This window comes from Poromitra crassiceps (genome assembly GCF_964638095.1).
Source record: "Poromitra crassiceps genome assembly, chromosome: 7".
NCBI lineage: Eukaryota > Metazoa > Chordata > Actinopteri > Beryciformes > Melamphaidae > Poromitra > Poromitra crassiceps.
The window spans coordinates 54,817,075-54,836,310 of NC_139628.1; the positions used below are offsets into that span (position 1 = coordinate 54,817,075).

At 44.2% G+C, this 19,236-nt stretch overlaps 1 protein-coding gene across 2 annotated transcripts in view; it reads left to right on the top strand.

The window, feature by feature from the left end:
* Positions 1–13,395, top strand: part of tesk1b (testis associated actin remodelling kinase 1b) — a 69,692-nt gene extending 56,297 nt beyond the window's left edge. For both annotated transcript variants that reach the window (XM_083640856.1, XM_083640855.1), the window contains exons 7-11: positions 4,242–4,332; positions 6,899–6,982; positions 8,943–9,029; positions 9,701–9,797; positions 11,333–13,395. In XM_083640856.1, coding sequence (XP_083496982.1) covers positions 4,242–4,332; positions 6,899–6,982; positions 8,943–9,029; positions 9,701–9,797; positions 11,333–12,417 — 1,444 coding nt within the window. In that variant the 3' untranslated portion in view covers positions 12,418–13,395. The remainder of the gene's footprint in view (positions 1–4,241; positions 4,333–6,898; positions 6,983–8,942; positions 9,030–9,700; positions 9,798–11,332) is intronic.
* The last annotated feature ends 5,841 nt before the right edge of the window (positions 13,396–19,236 follow it).

Genomic DNA, 19,236 nt, shown 5'->3' on the forward strand with positions numbered 1-19,236 from the left:
CCCTGTGCTTGTAGTGCTACCCCTGTGCTTGTAGTGCTACCCCTGTGCTTGTAGAGCCGTTTTCCCACATGCGTACCGGAAAATTACCTGTAAGTCAATATCGGACATTTCCCTTCACACTTCTGCTTGCGCATGTGGGAATCTATCAGCGAATTTTCCTGTATGTTGGGGGGGAGGGGGGAGCTTATTTGGGGGGTCGGCAAAACTCGAAATAAGTTCGCTTGTCAGTTGTCACACAATAAATCACACTCGTTTGACTTAAGAGCAGCGTCAAGCCGCCAGCGTAATCAACACAGCCGATTTCCCCCTCCCCTCTCTGCTCGAGAGCAGCAGCCACAGGACAGACACAGCGAGAAAGGCTTGCAAGCTGCTCAACGCTTGTATGTATGTAGAGAAAGCAGACTGGCTTCGTTTGATGTGTCCGGGGTTGCCTTCGGAAATCAGCAAGCTGACACTGCTCTTATTAGGCTATCACAAGATAATTTCGCCAGTTTGCTTTAATGTGCGCGAATGATTAGATTATGCCCGCTGGAACATTAAGCAACGTGTGTAGGCTACTCCTCGCCCATGATTGAAGGACCGCTGTCGCGGAAAATGACTGGAACCGTTTCCACTTGCGTCCCCTTAAGAGCATACCGCTCTTCTGACTAGGTCGAAAGTGGTGAAATGTCGGGGACGACGGGGTCGCGCTTATACCGGCACAGCGCCTTTCTCACATGCAGGCATTACACCACGTTCCGGTCATTTTGCGGTACAAAGCGCATGTGGGAAAAGGGCTTTGGAGTGCTACCCCTGTGCTTGTGCTGTGCTACCCCTGTGGGAGTGAGAGAGGGATGGAGAGGAGGTGAAGAAAGGCCTCCAAATAAGGTCAAACTATTTCAGTCTCCTCTCCCTTACTCCATCTCTCTCACTCACCCCCCCCCCCCCCCCCATATAGCAGTTCACTCTCTTTCACCCTCCCTCTCTCCTCTGGTAGGGTTAGGGTTAACCCTCTGTCTTTCACCCTCCCTCTCTCCTCTGGTAGGGTTAGGGTTAACCCTCTGTCTTTCACTCTCCCTCTCTCCTCTGGTAGGGTTAGGGTTAACCCTCTGTCTTTCACCCTCCCTCTCTCCTCTGGTAGGGTTAGGGTTAACCCTCTCTCTTTCACCCTCCCTCTCTCCTCTGTTAGGGTTAACCCTCTGTCTTTCACCCTCCCTCTCTCCTCTGGTAGGGTTAGGGTTAACCCTCTCTCTTTCACCCTCCCTCTCTCCTCTGTTAGGGTTAACCCTCTCTCTTTCACCCTCCCTCTCTCCTCTGTTAGGGTTAACCCTCTGTCTTTCACCCTCCCTCTCTCCTCTGGTAGGGTTAGGGTTAACCCTCTCTCTTTCACCCTCCCTCTCTCCTCTGTTAGGGTTAACCCTCTGTCTTTCACCCTCCCTCTCTCCTCTGGTAGGGTTAGGGTTAACCCTCTGTCTTTCACTCTCCCTCTCTCCTCTGGTAGGGTTAGGGTTAACCCTCTGTCTTTCACCCTCCCTCTCTCCTCTGGTAGGGTTAGGGTTAACCCTCTGTCTTTCACCCTCCCTCTCTCCTCTGGTAGGGTTAGGGTTAACCCTCTCTCTTTCACTCTCCCTCTCTCCTCTGGTAGGGTTAGGGTTAACCCTCTGTCTTTCACCCACTCTCGCACTAGTTCACCAAATGATGTTTACACTGGGAGCCATGTCTCTCTCTCTCTCTGTCTTTTCCCACTGCTGATGTCGCTCCACTTCTCTAAATGGTGTTTACATTGGGAGCCATGACGGTCTCAGCCTCTCTCTCTCTCTCTCTCTCTCTCTCTCTGTCTGTCTCTCTGTGTCTCTCTCTCTCTCTCTCTCTCTCTGTCTGTCTCTCTGTCTCTCTCTCTCTCTCTGTCTGTCTCTCTGTGTCTCTCTCTCTCTGTCTGTCTCTCTCTCTCTGTCTCTCTGTCTCTGTCTGTCTCTCTGTGTCTCTCTCTCTCTATCTCTGTCCCTCTCTCTGTCTGTCTGTCTCTCTCTCCGTCTCTCTCTCTCTCTCTCTGTCTGTCTCTCTGTCTCTGTCTCTCTGTCTCTCTGTCTCTCTCTCTCTCTCTCTCTCTCTCTCTCTCTCTCTGTCTCTCTCTCTCGCTCTCTCTCTGCCTGTATTTTTGCACTATCATAGCCCACAGTAGCAGCAGATGGAAATAGCACAGAGGAAGTGTGTGTGTGTGTGTGTGTGTGTGTGTGTGTGTGTGTACGCAGGCGTGTGTGCAAGCACGTTGTCCTTGCACATTCTTGTGTTCCTTCCTTTTTTCGTACAGTTAGAATTGCACAACGATATCAGCAGCACGTTAACCGAAAAACACTGTCGTCTCTTAGATACAGAGGACGTGTTCGTACTAAACACCCTGTCCCTGTAAGACCTCGTCGTGACTGGGTTCTGCTCTTAATGAACCCGAGCGTAGCCAAACTGCCTGCTTGCTTGACTGTGCTTGTCTGTCCGTGTGTTTGTCAGTCTGTGTTCCATCTTGTATGAATCGCAGACTTCCTCCGTGGGTCCTTTCAAAATAATGGAAAGTATTTTATTTTGACAGTTTCTGATGTGTGAACGTGTGGGGAGCTTTATGTCTGTGTGTGGGAGTTGTGCTGGGAAGTCTGGAAACAAACCGTCATTCCAAACCGGAACGCTGAATACTTCCATTTCACTCCCTGTCATGTACAACATGTTCTGGAATGACAAATAAGTCTCCGTGAAATCCTTGAATGATGATCTATGGCTTCACATGTCTGTAGTTTTAATGATGATCTATGGCTTCACATGTCTGTAGTTTTAATGATGATCTATGGCTTCACATGTCTGTAGTTTTAATGATGATCTATGGCTTCACATGTCTGTAGTTTTAATGATGATCTATGGCTTCACATGTCTGTAGTTTTAATGATGATCTATGGCTTCACATGTCTGTAGTTTTAATGATGATCTATGGCTTCACATGTCTGTAGTTTTAATGATGATCTATGGCTTCACATGTCTGTAGTTTTAATGATGATCTATGGCTTCACATGTCTGTAGTTTTAATGATGATCTATGGCTTCACATGTCTGTAGTTTTAATGATGATCTATGGCTTCACATGTCTGTAGTTTTAATGATGATCTATGGCTTCACATGTCTGTAGTTTTAATGATGATCTATGGCTTCACATGTCTGTAGTTTTAATGATGATCTATGGCTTCACATGTCTGTAGTTTTAATGATGATCTATGGCTTCACATGTGTAGTTTTAATGATGATCTATGGCTTCACATGTCTGTAGTTTTAATGATGATCTATGGCTTCACATGTGTAGTTTTAATGATGATCTATGGCTTCACATGTCTGTAGTTTTAATGATGATCTATGGCTTCACATGTCTGTAGTTTTAATGATGATCTATGGCTTCACATGTCTGTAGTTTTAATGATGATCTATGGCTTCACATGTCTGTAGTTTTAATGATGATCTATGGCTTCACATGTCTGTCATTTTAATGATGATCTATGGCTTCACATGTCTGTAGTTTTAATGATGATCTATGGCTTCACATGTGTAGTTTTAATGATGATCTATGGCTTCACATGTCTGTAGTTTTAATGATGATCTATGGCTTCACATGTGTAGTTTTAATGATGATCTATGGCTTCACATGTCTGTAGTTTTAATGATGATCTATGGCTTCACATGTCTGTAGTTTTAATGATGATCTATGGCTTCACATGTCTGTAGTTTTAATGATGATCTATGGCTTCACATGTCTGTAGTTTTAATGATGATCTATGGCTTCACATGTCTGTAGTTTTAATGATGATCTATGGCTTCACATGTCTGTAGTTTTAGACGCACAGACTTCAAATGAACCTTCATCTGTAGCAGGATGTGACCTCGTTAATCAGAATACGTCTCTCAGGGCCGTCAAAAAAAGGGGCCCTATTGTAGAGATTAAACATTTTCAGTTAACTGTTAAAAAATTAACTGAAATCCTCACAATCAGGCCAGTTGGCAGCATTTCAAGGAAATGCCCGTTGGAAAGCGTCCAATCAGCATTTGAATTAGTGGAGCTGCTGTTATTTATTATCAGCCAATCCGGGTCCAGTATTGTGACTGACTGCCTGTGAGGACTTGCTCTTCACATTCACTCAATTTAATTAATCCATAACTCAGTGAAGAACATTACTGTTATGCTGAGACACAGTATATTAACCTCTCTCTCTCTCTCTCTCCCTCCCTCTGCAGTGAAGCAGCAGACCAGGAGCCTCTGGCTGTGGTCGGCTCCCCCTACTGGATGGCTCCGGAGGTGCTGCGAGGAGAGGTGTATAATGAGAAGGTACTGATGGATGCGTTTCATTGGCCTACCTGTAGCGTTCACGGGGCACACTGGGTGTGATGAAAGGCACTCGAGCAAACGAGCCGGACGCTGAAAGAAATGAATCAAACATTTTTAAGATCAGTTCAGTTATTGGATGTAGTTATGTAATAGCTGTGCTGTTTGGCTTGTGGCCAGTATTTAACCCATTGATACCTGATGCAGCATTTGCGTGTATATCCCTCATTTGTGTGTGTGTATTAGGGCATTCACGACTAGTGAATTTTACTAGTCGACTAGTCGTCCCTAAAGGTAGTCGACTAGTCGACTAACCGTTTTTAATTTATTTTTAATAAAAAAAAAAATTTTTTTTTTATTTTTTTTTTTTATTTTTTTTTTTAATCTTTAAGAAAGAACATGAGGTATTTACACGACATACAATACATGGACTATCATATCCCATATCCCCCACAAAGAACATCAAAACACAACAAAACAAAACAAGAAAACTGCATAAGATACACAATAATCCAAGAACAAACAAGACTATTGGACAAACAACCAAACAAAAACAACGCATTCAGCTCCTATCCTGATAAGCCTAATGACACTGGGGTAAAAAGTTCTTAAAGTCAAACTCTGTATGTGGTTGCCATATTTTGGGGATGTCTAAGAATCTGCCTTTGCTCTTGTAGTAAATGTTATCCAACGTATGGTAGCTTGAGAGTTCATTCCACCAGTGAACTACAGCTGGGGGATTGGATGGTTTCCAATTTAAAGCTATGCATTTCCTAGCTGCCAACAGGGCAAGATCTATGTATTTACTTTGAATGCATTGTTTTTGTTTGGTTGTTTGTCCAATAGTCTTGTTTGTTCTTGGATTATTGTGTAACTTATGCAGTTTTCTTGTTTTGTTTTGTTGTGTTTTGATGTTCTTTGTGGGGGATATGGGATATGATAGTCCATGTATGTTCTTTCTTAAAGATAATTTTTTTTTTTTTTTTTTTTTGCTAAAACGACTAGTCGACTACTAAGCACAGTGTCGACTAGTGGTTTTACTAGTCGACTAGTCGACTAGTCTGTGAATGCCCTAGTGTGTATCCCTTTAAGACTGCGAACCGCACGGTCTTAAGGGGATACACACACAAATGCTGCATCAGCTATCAATGGGTTAACTGTGAAAATACAAACTAATCTGTATGCTATCATACAGATACATACATGTACATCTGTATGTATGATACACTTCATACTGTATGATATAAGATGAAATTTTTTAACCCAGTGGGAAAATTGGGTTGTTGAAGCAGCAAAAGATATAGGATTTAGTACAATATATCGCTAACATAACACAGTACACTACAACTAAAATGTAAAAATAAGCACAAATAGTAAACAAAATGGTAAATACATGTTACTGGGAAAAACTGGAAAATAATTCTGCACACTGCAAATAAAAGTGCAAAAATAAAAATAATAAAAAGGTAAAATGATAGATGGACTGTATATGCAGGTACTGCAGGAATGGAGTGGCTTACTAACATGCATGCTTTTTCTTGGAGTTAATTGGCAACAGTTTGACAACATTGAACATAAAAGCAGGCTGACAAAAAGATTTTTTCATTTGTCACTAATGATCTAAAAACGTAAGTATGACGTCGCCCATTGGCTTCAGGACTCCCATTTTTGGAGTCAGGTGACGTAATTGGAGCCATATTTGGACGACGGGGGATTTCCCAGAGCCGCGTTGCTATTGGTATAGGCGGGCTGCACGATCACTGGACAGGCGACCTGTCAATCATGTCCAAAACATAGCCTATTTAGATCATCTATCTAACGGGTGAGTTATATAAAAATGTGCCCCCTGTACAGTTGTGATGAACCAGGCTGTAAATGGGGAATGACTCTCTTTTGGAGCCAGCCTCGAGTGTCCATTCAAGGAACTGCAGTTTTTGGTCCTTCCGCATTGGCCTCAATGCGACCAAACAAAACTCCCCCCTGGCTATTTACTAGCTAGCTAGCTTTACTAGCTAGCTAGCGACCCTAATTGTTGTTGTGGGTTAGGGGTAGGTTTTTTTGTTTTACCTCAGTCTCTCTCTCTCTCTGTGTACAGGTGACTGACTCTTCTTCCTCTCTCCTCAGGTGGATGTCTCTCTCTCTCTCTCTCTCTCTGTGCGTGTACAGGTGACTGACTCTTCTTCCTCTCTCCTCAGGTGGATCTCTCTCTCTCTCTCGCTCTGTGTGTACAGGTGACTGACTCTTCTTCCTCTCTCCTCAGGTGGATCTCTCTCTCTCTCTCTCTCTCTCTCTCTCTCTGTGTGTGTACAGGTGACTGACTCTTCTTCTCTCCTCAGGTGGATGTATCTCTCTCTCTCTCTCTCTCTCTCTCTCTCTGTGTGTGTGTACAGGTGACTGACTCTTCTTCCTCTCTCCTCAGGTGGATCTCTCTCTCTCTCTCTCTCTGTGTGTACAGGTGACTGACTCTTCTCCCTCTCTCCTCAGGTGGATGTCTCTCTCTCTCTCTCTCTCTCTCTCTCTCTCTGTGTGTGTGTGTACAGGTGACTGACTCTTCTCCCTCTCTCCTCAGGTGGATGTGTTTGCATACGGGATCATCCTGTGTGAGATCATTGCAAGGATCCAGGCCGACCCCGACATCCTGCCGCGCACCGAGGTAAGGGGCGCAGCGCTGTCGTTCGCGGCACCTTAACCACACCCCCGTTTCCTGGTCGTCACATGATTATGAAAATGTTTATAATGTGCTCATGCGTAATTATTCTTTGCAATATTTGAACAGAAGTCTTCCAAAACGTGAAATATCAATTTTGCTGCCTGAAGTCCATCAGTCTCAGTATTTCAAAAGCATCTCACACCCTTACTATTGTGTATGCAGAGGTCATGCAGAGGTCATCATGACAGACCATTTTATTAATGGTGTAATTGTAATTAATTGTAATTAACATGTTAATTACATCTCCCCAAATGCTACTGTTTTGTAAGTGAATGGTTCAAAATGACAGTAATGGTAACGACTGGTATTCTCCAATAGTGAGGCTTTATTTCCATGTCTGCAGTAATTCGGTCACATTTTGTAAATGGATGTAATTTCACTTCAGACTGAAACTCCTCCATTGGTGGTTCTAGTTAGAGAGAGGATATTGCAGTGTCTTATGGTCTGTATAGTGAATATGTGGCCTATATGAAGGCAGATGCATCTACAGTGCACTGTACCATCAAGAGCATTGCTCCCCCTTGTGGCTATTTAGTACGACAGCAGGCTACAGTAAAACCCCTTCCTTTCTGGCAGTAGGTCAGTTCACCATTGAACAAGATTTGGTGTCTTCCTCATGCTTTTAAGCTGGCTGCATCAGAGATGCTCGATATATCGGAACCATATTTGGTATCGGTCCGATGAGCAAAATAACAGCAATGTATTGATATTGGTTATCGGTATCAGCCGAAGTGTTCATATTGAGAGGAAACTGTGTGGTACATCTATGATTTATGGGCTTTTCCAAATGTTTTGGAAATAAAAAAAGACATAACTTTTTCGAACTCCGTGTTTACATCATCGGTTTACATGCGTTTTTCAGTATACAAAATTTGATTAGCATAGAAACTGGTTTTTATACAGATCATATCGACATTTGCAAATATCAGTTATTATCGGCCATAACGGCCATTTTAATATCCGTTAGCTGTATTGGCCAAAATGTTCATATCGGTGCTTCCTAGGGGTGGGGGAAAAAATCGATACACCACAGTATCGTGATATTTTGCCTGACGATATTGTATCGATATTTGGACGCCAAGTATCGATATTGCAATTTTTTTTTTTTTTTTTTTTTTTGCAGGCCATGCCAGGCCACCGGGCTACTATAAACTTTAGTTCCAAGGCCAGCAGTAAACAAACGGTAGCATATTTTCATTTTGTTTTAACAGTAACAGTTTTGTCATAACAGTAATTTACAAATTCCCCAGTTACTGAATGGGCTGCACAAGATGTTTTGTGTAAGTGAAGTTGCATTGTTCAAAAACTACCTAAGTACAGTAGACCACACACACATCCAGTTAAGGTGGACTGTAAGTAGACTGTAACAAACAGTTCAGTTTGTCAGGTGCATGCAACTATGACATGACTTTATGAAAGTTGTTGGTGTGTCTACTTGACAATGTTGCTGCAATAAAATGGTTGAAGTCAGATGTACAGCCTGAAAAATTGTTCTTATATAAACCAGATGTTGACAAATTTTCCTTTGGGGACATCATTTGCAGTTGAAAAAGTAAGAAATCGCAATATATCGAGATATCGCAATATTCAATATCGCAATATCGAAAATATCGCAGTATCGCAATACTATCGTATCGTGACTCAAGTATCGTTTCAGTATCGTATCGTGGGCATCTGGTGATTCCCACCCCTACTGCTTCCCTACTGTTGGTCATTCTCTGCTTCAAGATGCATCTAGATTTTACTTTTTTTGAAAGATACTTTTTTTTTTAGGTAAGTTGGTTAACTGTCAGAGCGGTGGACTTAGACTTTCTAGACGACACAAATAAACCACACACACACACACACACATATGAATGCCAATCAACACACTTGAATTTTGCACTTGCTCTTTTCTGTGTAGGACTTTGGTCTGGATGTGGAGACGTTTCGGCACATGGTTGGAGACTGTCCTCCTGACTTCCTAGACCTGGCTGTCACCTGCTGCAATGTAAGATTCAGGATATTTATTGTGACTCAGTTGTACGACATACATGTTAGTAGTTCAGTCATTATGTACTGTATATACTCAGATGTACGTATATAAAGCAATAGTGAAAAACACAATAGAATGTAAGTAAAATTAGAAACTAGTACCCATTGTCAGTAGAAGGTGCAGTCAGGACAAATTGTGCACATACTCAGATGTACGTATTATAAAGAAACCGTGAAAGACAAAAAAATTGTCAGTAGAAGGTGCAGTCACGGAAAGTTATGCAGCAGCAATGTGTAAATGGCGATAGCAATACAGTCGGTTATTGCACTCAATCAAGGTGTGTGTGTGTGTGTGTGTGTGTGTGTGTGTGTGTCTGTCTGTCTGTGTGTGTGTGCATGTTGGAGAGTGTGTGTTGTGTGGCAAGACTCAGATCAGTCATCCTGTTAGCCTAACTGTCGTCTGCATGATACCGAGTTAACCCATTGATACCTGATGCAGCATTTGTGTGTGTATCGTGACGCGGTCTTAAAGGGATACACACACAAATGAGGGATATACACGCAAATGCTGCATCAGGTATCAATGGGTTAAGGCCGCAGTGATGGCTACATCTGATTGGTCTATTGGTGAATGCATTGATGGTCAGTCTCTCTCAAACTGCTCTCGTCTGCGTCTCGCACGTCCAGATGAATGCAGAGCTGCGTCCGTCCTTCTCCCAGATCGTCGTGCAGCTGGAGAGGAGAGAGGCCCACAGAACCCAGAGGGAGGAGCTGGAGGTGAAGGGTGAGTCATCAGAGTGTGTGTGTGTGTGTGTGTCGAAGTCAACTCAGAAGGTTGCAAGGCTAAAACGACCATCAAATGTGTCCAATTAGAGGAAACATAGTCTCGCTGGCCAGCCTCCTCTCCCTTCCGTCCGAGGAGTCTGGCGCCGCAGGTCTCCATAACTAGGATAAACCCTCCCCTGCTCTACTCTGCTCTCCCATTGGAGCGACTGTTTCGGTGGCAGCCGGATGTCCGCTCCCGGCTTATTACAAGCTCTGTCATTGGCTCCGACCATGTCAATCAGAGCGGCTACCGCTCCCTCCTCCCTGTGTGTCGCTGTAAACAGTGCCCTGCCGCCTCAGTGAAAACAACAACGCTAACTAGCTAGCAAGCTAACGGCAGAAACCTACACGCTAGCTCGTTGCTACACGCTGAAAACGGCAAATTGGATTGTTGGAAACTATTTTCCAAGGGCACTGCCTCTAAGCGCCGCCCATCGCAATCCCACTATGGAGACCTGCGGCGCCAGACTCCTCGGACGGAAGGGAGAGGAGGCTGAAGGGAGAGGAGGCTGAAGGGAGAGGAGGCTGAAGGGAGAGGAGGCTGAAGGGAGAGGAGGAGGCTGAAGGGAGAGGAGGAGGCTGAAGGGAGAGGAGGAGGCTGAAGGGAGAGGAGGCTGAAGGGAGAGGAGGCTGAAGGGAGAGGAGGCTGGCCAGCGAGACTAAAGGAAACAGGACAGGCTCAGTTCTTCATTTATACCAAGATGATATGATATAATGTTCTTCTCTGATGGGAGGCTCGCTCTCCCACACTTTGAAACCCGCTGCTCTAGGGGGGTCCTTCTCTGAGGGGGGGCTCGCTCTCCCACACTTTGAAACCCGCTGCTCTAGGGGGGTCAGGGGGGTCAGGGGGGTCCGAACCCCAGTGAGATTCGAGGGTCCCTGAGATGCCATTTTAATCAACGTCACCACTTGCTGTGGCGGCTCAGACTGATCTGAAAGTGCAGCTGCTGGATGCTTCTGAAGTTTTGTGTAGAATTTCTCTGACTCTTTTGAACGGGTTGCTTGTCTGAAAATGTAATGTGCAGCAATGTGGTGTCATATTGCGTAGTGGCTCTTACATTGTAGCATAGATAGTTCCCTAATGGGCGGAAAGTGATGACTTTGCTTTAAGAAATCCAAGTTTTGAAGAAACAAACTGACTGTATTTTCTAATAGTTTATTAGTTGTCTATTATTTCAAATTGTGTTCAGAAGTGGCAAACATATTTGAAACATAAAATCATTGTTGTGATGACCAAAATACAATTCACATAATTTTTTGCCAAATTATGAAGATGGTATGCCTTTATTAAATATTATTAAATATTAAATAAATAAATGGCAAACATTGATACTACAGGTAATTAATCTTCATGGGAGATTGTGTGTTACAAAAACAATGCACTTAAGTCTAAAAGACTGAAGGTTCTGAAGGTTAATATTAAGCATATTTCACCTGGATGAAATAAAGTTTTGACCCCTCCTCCTCATTTGTTTTTTATAATCCCGCCCCCAGCTGTTTCTCCAGAAATCGGTCCTCTGCGCAGGCGATCTCTGTGCCTCCCGGCCGACCCCCGCCTCTGCCGCAGCCAATCGGACATGCTCCATCCCCCGGCCACGCCCCCCTCTGGCACCGTGGCCCCTCCCGCCCGGGTCAACCCCTTCTCTCAGCGGGAGGACCTGAAGGGGGGCAAGATCAAACTGTTCGACACGCCCAGCAAGTCGGTCATCTCCCTGACCTTCACGCTGCCCCCGCTCTCGGACTCGTGCGGCGGTAGCCCCGCCTCCGCCGGCGGTGACCCGCCCAGGAGGCACCGCCGCTGCAACTCGCTGCCCTGCACCCCGCCCCCGCACCTCACGTCAGCACCCCACAGCATCTTCACCGAGGAGGAGGAGGAGGAGGAGTCTGCGTCTCGTCTGGACGCTGTAAAAGAAATGACTGGAGCGAGTGAGAACGAGAGGCTGCTGTCAGGAGAGGAAGAGGGCGAGAGGAAGAGTGCTGCGGACTTAGCGGGCGATTCGGGTCTTCCTCTGTCCCTCGAACTGCTCGACCACAAGAAGGAGGAAGAGGAGGAGGAGGAGGAGGAGGAGGAGCCCATGGACTGCAGCAGCTCCCCGGACGCACAAGGCAGCGACTCCTCCCCTTACTCCCAGCTCTCCCCTCCTCCGTCCCAGTCCACTCCCTCCCAGCCCTCCAGCCCTCCCTTATCCAACGGCTGGGGGTCCGCCATCTCCAACGGCCCCCCCTGCCTGCCCCCCCTGTCCCACCTGGAGAACAACAACCTGGTCATCAGCCGCCCGCTGGGCTGGGGCTCCTCCTCCTCCTCCAACGCCAACAACACCTCCACCAACGGCTACCACTCCCCCTCGCCCGACCAGGACGAGGTGATCTCCTGCCCCGGCTGCTGCCTGGCCAGCCTGCGCTTCCCTTCCATGTGTCTGCGCGCGCCCCCGCGCCGGAACCCCTACAAGAACCTGAACGGGGAGCACGCGGCCTCGCGCGGGCTCCTCTGCCCGGGACCCAAGGGCCTGCCGGCCTCCCCGAACCCCACCGGCACCGGCCTCGAGCCGGGACTCACCTTGCCCGGGGCGCAGACATAAAGACCCACTTCTTTTTTTTTTCTCGACACCAAATAACACCGGGAATCTTTAGGAGAAGAGGCGCTGGGCTCGCGGGGCGGTGTGGACTTCTGCCGTTTGCCTCGGGCCGGGCCGGGCCTGGAAATTAGTGGGTGATCTTACAAATTTGCACATATTTTAACCCGCAGCAATATCCCACTTTATGTCCCAGACGGGCTTTTTTGGTGTAGAGAGGGGTCGCGCACACATAAACACAAAGTGGAGGAGGTTTGTCTGTCTGACGTTGGGAATCGGTTTACCTAAAACTCCTGTGCTGTCTCTCGTATGATACATTGGAGAAACTCGATCTGTGGTAACAGGATGCGATGGGGGAGTCGACGACTGACGGCTCTGCTGGCAACTTGTGTTACGCCGCCCTCTGCTGGGTTGGGGGTGTTATGACTTCAGATGTCAGGTTCTTACAGTGACAATTAGTAGTTGAGCATGAAAAGCACTCCCACTTCCCGGTCCAGTTGGCCGGATCCTGTTTCTTCCCCGATGTAAAGATTCTTTTGACTGATTATGACGATGCTACGATGAGGAATGTTATGCCTAGTATTACTGTTGCAATGATTTTCATGTTCCATGCTGTTTGAATGAAAGGGCAGTTTTTGCTTTTTGTCTTTAATTATCAAGAGGTGTATGGTGCACCGTGGATGTGTGTAAAGCAGGAAGTAAGTGTGTGTGTGTGTGTCAGATTGAATGGGTTGTGTGTGTCTGTGCATGTGCGGGGTGTGCGCGCGTTGTGTGCCGTACGCCTTTCTTAGGACTCTTTTTGTTGCTGTATGATCTGTCCATTGGCCCTTGTGGTTGCCTGGTGTAAAAGCACTTCCAACTGTATTACTGTTGCTGTTAATAAGGAAAAAACTATTGTTATCATTATTACTTTTGAAAATGAACGGTCGAAGACCTGCTTCAACAGAGATGTACAGATTCTTATTATTTAAAGATGGTATTGAAATAAAAAGATAGAATGCAGTGACGTTTCATAACATGTGCCTTATTCCCTTAGTCTTTAGCACTCTGAGCTTTGTGCAGGACTGTTTTATCAATCCATATTTCCCTTTGGTACTTTATAAACAACATGTGACCGGGTCTGTTGAAAGGAGTAAGTAAGCATCATTCATATATAGATATAGATAGATATAACACAAGTTTAGATTTAGATGTTGGACGTACTCAATATAACTTTTAGGATCACTAAATACTTATAATTTGTTAGCAAACTTAAGCTTGTTGAGGGCAAACCAACCTTCATCAACTTTCAGGGCCATTATTTTTCTCTGAATGTTGCTATTAGGAGTGCGAACGTTCAAATAAGCATTATATAATTAGATTTTTTTTTTTTTAAAGTCCAAGGCAACTCTTCTTATGATTAAAAAGCCTTTATTCTATCATGGCTAGTTCAAATTCGAACTTGGACCACGAATTTGAATTTGAATTTGAACTTTTGGACTTTTGGACTTTTTTCAAATTTTATATGGACTTTCCCCTTTTGAGTTCCAAAGAGCACCTTCTTTTTTAAGTTTTTAACTTTGATTTTTAACTAGTAAAAACTAACCAGTTAACAGCATCTTTTTTAAATATCTATATCTAGAAGCGACCCAACTGTCTGTAACTGCCTCAGTTGCCCTCTCTCCATGTCCCCCTCCTGTCTCTCTATAAGTAGATCACAACCTTTCCTCTCTCTTACAAAATGCCCAGCCTTCAATCAAATCCTTATCTCTCCACCCCTTGTGCCCTGCCTCGTTCTGCTGCTAGAGGGCGCCCTGCCTCGTTCTGCTGCTAGAGGGCGCCCTGCCTCGTTCTGCTGCTAGAGGGTGCCCTGCCTCGTTCTGCTGCTAGAGGGTGCCCTGCCTCGTCTGCTGCTAGAGGGCGCCCTGCCTCGTTCTGCTGCTAGAGGGTGCCCTGCCTCGTCTGCTGCTAGAGGGTGCCCTGCCTCGTTCTGCTGCTAGAGGGTGCCCTGCCTCGTTCTGCTGCTAGAGTGCTGCTAGAGGGTGCCCTGCCTCGTTCTGCTGCTAGAGTGCTGCTAGAGGGCGCCCTGCCTCGTTCTGCTGCTAGAGTGCTGCTAGAGGGTGCCCTGCCTCGTTCTGCTGCTAGAGGGCGCCCTGCCTCGTTCTGCTGCTTAGAGGCAAGATGCAGCTTATTCCATCTCCTCCTGCCTGTGCCTTTTAGTTGCATTTCTCCTGCTTTCTGAAGGCTGTCGCCCACATGGGGTGTGTCTGCGTGCACAGGCGTTTTGTCCTCCAGCTCTCCTTGTCCTCCTGGGGTCTCCCACGTTGCCATGGTGACCCCGGGTGTCACAGCAGTCCGTCTGAGTGTGCTGATGGGACTGTGTGTCACGGTTGTCCTTCACATCCCTGGTGAGTACCGACCTACTGAAGTCAAAGTTGAGGTTAAGTTAATTCAGTCATGGTTATTTTTCTCCAGTAGTTGGTGCTTTACTGTAGCTGATAGTAGACCAGGGGTTCCCAGCCTTTTTTGGCTTTTGACCCCCATGTTGACGTTCCAAAAATCTAGAGACCCCAGGCGTTCAAATGTCAGTACAGCATTGGTAATATCATTACAGTGACATCATCAATGATGAACAGTTTGCTGACTTTTTCCCCTCAAAATTCTGACACTATACTATTATATATACTGTATATATATATATATATATATATACTATTCTGACTCCAATCTCAGAATTATTACTTTTTTCCTCTTAGAATTATGACTTTTTCAGAATTTTTAAAATCAGAATCAGATTCTGAATCAGAATTCAGAATCAGAATTTTTTCCAGAATTCTGATTTCATTCTTAAACTCACAACTCTCACACACACACACACACACACACACACACACACGTGTGCATGTGTGTGCTCCTAATCCTCTTCGGTAGTTTTAAATTGTGTGTGGTGTAAAAGAAAGAAAGAAGAAAAAAAAGGCAGACCACAAGGCCACTGAGCTGGTTATTAATATTATTCAGTCCCTCTCTCCTCCTTTACTCCACTGAGCTGGTTATTAATATTATTCAGTCCCTCTCTCCTCCTTTATTCCTTTTCTCCTCCTCTTTACTTGTCATCTCCTTCATTTGTTCAGCCTTCTGTAACACCACAGGTCTAGAACGTCACTGCATCGTCACTCGACAACCACTTTGAATGTCACTGTGCTATTATGACTCAATTATTGTGCAACTTATTGAACAATGTTATATGTCATAAAAACATAACATTTGATATGGAAAATTTAAATCACATTAGCCTGTATTTAGACAATCAGTAGTTCTCAGTGGTTCTCAAACTTTTTCACATCAAGGACATCTTAACTGACACAAATTAGTCCCAGATTTTGTCCCAGGATCCCCCATCTCATAAGATTTCTGCTTTTAGATGTTTTATTTCAGAGAGTGTATGAAAGCCATGACCAAAATAGTCATACATTCTGTATGGATGATTAATGATGAATTATAGTGAAAATAAATTATGTCCCTTTTTGCTTGGGACCTCCTGGAACTCCCTCAAGGAGCCCTGGGGGGTCCCCGGACCCCACTTTGAGAACCACTGCTGTAGGTGATGCTATCTCTATCAAACTATCAAAGGCTCTGAAGACAATAATGGTACAGTATTTACTAACATGGAGCAGTTGGAAATTGCAGGTGCAATGCAGTTGGAATCACTGCAGGTGATTCCAGTGACATCACCTTTTCCTCGATTGAACTGAGAAACGTTCACGGTGACACCACAAATCCTAAACATGAAATTAATAGCCAGCTATGCTTAAAGGAACACTCTGCCCATTTTCAACCAGCTTTGTATCATTAGAACATCAGTAGTACTGTATATCAGAAAACTGTAAACTGTTTTGAAGTCTGTCATTTAATTTGACAGTTATTGAGTGTTAAAATGTTCAAGTTGAAAATTGATCATGTGGAAATAGAAAGAGTTTATGAAAACAAGTTTCTGGGGGTTGTAATTGACCATAAGCTCTGCTGGAAACCCCAGATAAAAATGTTGTGCACCAAGATTGCCAGGAGCCTAGGAATATTAGGTAAAATAAGATGCATACTAAATCAGGAAACACTGTACACTCTGTATTGCACACTTATATTGCCACATCTGATCTACTGTGTGGAAGTATGGGGTAATACTTATAAGAGCACCACACAGAAGATATGCACATTGCAAAAAAAAGCAATACGGTTGGTAAATCATGTTGGGTATCGTGAGCATACTAATCAATTGTTTCTTAAGACACAGACTTTGAAATTTGTGGATATTGTGAAACTTAGAACTGCACTAATAATGTTTAAAGCAAGGAATAATGTACTGTCAAGTAACATACAAAAACTGTTCATGGATAGAGAGGGAAGGTATGAGTTAAGAGGGAAACTTAATCTAAAACAACCCTATGTACGCACTACCCTTAAAAGTTTGTGTGTTTCAGTTTGTGGGGTAACCCTGTGGAATGGTTTAGATGAGGAAACTAAAAGGAGTAAGAACATTGTATTGTTCAAAAACAGATACAAGAAAACACTAATTGATAAGTACAAAACTGAGGATCACTAAAGTGTATTTTTTTCTTCTTTTGATTTGTTTATAATTTGTTTTTTCTTTATTCTATTTTTATTAATTATTTTAAGAGATTTGTTATATTGTGAAGAAAGGGGCAGGACTAAATAAGCATTTGCTTCCTTCTGCTCCTTCTCGAACGTTTTGCTTTTTTGAGGAGATTTGTTAGATTCAAATGTTTATGTTTTGTGTTTTGTCCTTTTTATTGTATTTTACATGGTTGATTGTTCGAGATAAAAATAAACTCAACTCAACAGCATCATTCTAATTAGAGCCATGGATGGAGAACTGAACAGGTCAGCTGGGCACAGGCCCAGAGGCCCCAAAGCTCAGGAGGCCCTGAGACAGAGCCTGATAGCCTGAACTACATGATGTTGTCACTAACTTATAGCCCTATAGTCAAAGGGCTTAGTCATGTATATCATTCATCCTATAACATATATGTAAGGTTGTCTTGACTTGTTGCATGTTGGTATGAAACCACAGCAGGTCACTTCCTTTATCACATGCCTGTGTTTCTCTGAGAGGTGTCATAATGCGTCAATACGCAAATGAAACCTCATCCTGTTTAACACTTTGTTTCTCTGTATAGATGCTATTGCATCAGCATCATCACGGTGGCCGCGGTCATGCCGTCCTGCACGCACAGCAGCTGACAGCTGACAGCTAGTAACAACTAGTAACTAGTAACAACTAGTAACTAGTAACAGCCTTATTGTCTGCCTTATTAGCCGCGCTGCTGTTAGCCACGTTATCGTCACTCCGTAGCACATCAGAAACGTGACATTCCTCCAAAATTATTGCATGCTGTGTGGACAAATGTTTCTGCATATTGCTAGTATTTCCCCCCTTTGACGAAATAGAGGTTTTGCAAGCATTGCAAGTGGCACTGTGGTCATCGTTTTGCTTCTGCCTAGACGGTGGCTAGACCGGTGGCTGCGGTCTAAACAAAACAAGGCTGCGTTCAGATCAGAATCAGAATCAGAAAGACTTTAATGATCCCCGGGGGGAAATTGGGACAAGTTACAGTTGCTCGTTCACATAACACAGATAGCATAAAATAAAATAAAATAAAATAAAATACACAGTAGTAATGCGATAGTAAAATAAGCAGAATGAGAAGAAGAAAGAACACAACATAACATGGAATAAACAGTATAACAGTATAAACAGTAAACAGTATTAAATGCAATAGGAGCAAAATAGTGGAGTACGTCTAAGTAAGCAATACGTAGAGTAAGTATAACTTACGTGCCAATTGTCATTATTGCACACTGAACTTATATTATTCGGCCTGCCCCATACGTTACACGTGGCTCAGCCATGCACTTTTCCAGTTAGCCTATCTTTATTGCACACTGAAGTTATATTATTCGGCTTGCCCTATACGTTACACGTGGCTCAGCCATGCACTTTTCCAGTTAGCCTATCTTTATTGCACACTGAAGTTATATTATTCGGCTTGCCCTATACGTTACACGTGGCTCAGCCATGCACTTTTCCAGTTAGCCTATCTTTATTGCACACTGAAGTTATATTATTCGGCTTGCCCTATACGTTACACGTGGCTCAGCCAGGCACTTTTCCAGTTAACCTATCTTTATTGCACACTGAAGTTATATTATTCGGCTTGCCCTATACGTTACACGTGGCTCAGCCATGCACTTTTCCAGTTAACCTATCTTTATTGCACACTGAAGTTATATTATTCGGCTTGCCCTATACGTTACACGTGGCTCAGCCAGGCACTTTTCCAGTTAGCCTATCTTTATTGCACACTGAAGTTATATTATTCGGCTTGCCCTATACGTTACACGTGGCTCAGCCAGGCACTTTTCCAGTTAACCTATCTTTATTGCACACTGAAGTTATATTATTCGGCTTGCCCTATACGTTACACGTGGCTCAGCCAGGCACTTTTCCAGTTAGCCTATCTTTATTGCACACTGAAGTTATATTATTCGGCTTGCCCTATACGTTACACGTGGCTCAGCCAGGCACTTTTCCAGTTAGCCTATCTTTATTGCACACTGAAGTTATATTATTCGGCTTGCCCTATACGTTACACGTGGCTCAGCCAGGCACTTTTCCAGTTAACCTATCTTTATTGCACACTGAAGTTATATTATTCGGCTTGCCCTATACGTTACACGTGGCTCAGCCAGGCACTTTTCCAGTTAACCTATCTTTATTGCACACTGAAGTTATATTATTCGGCTTGCCCTATACGTTACACGTGGCTCAGC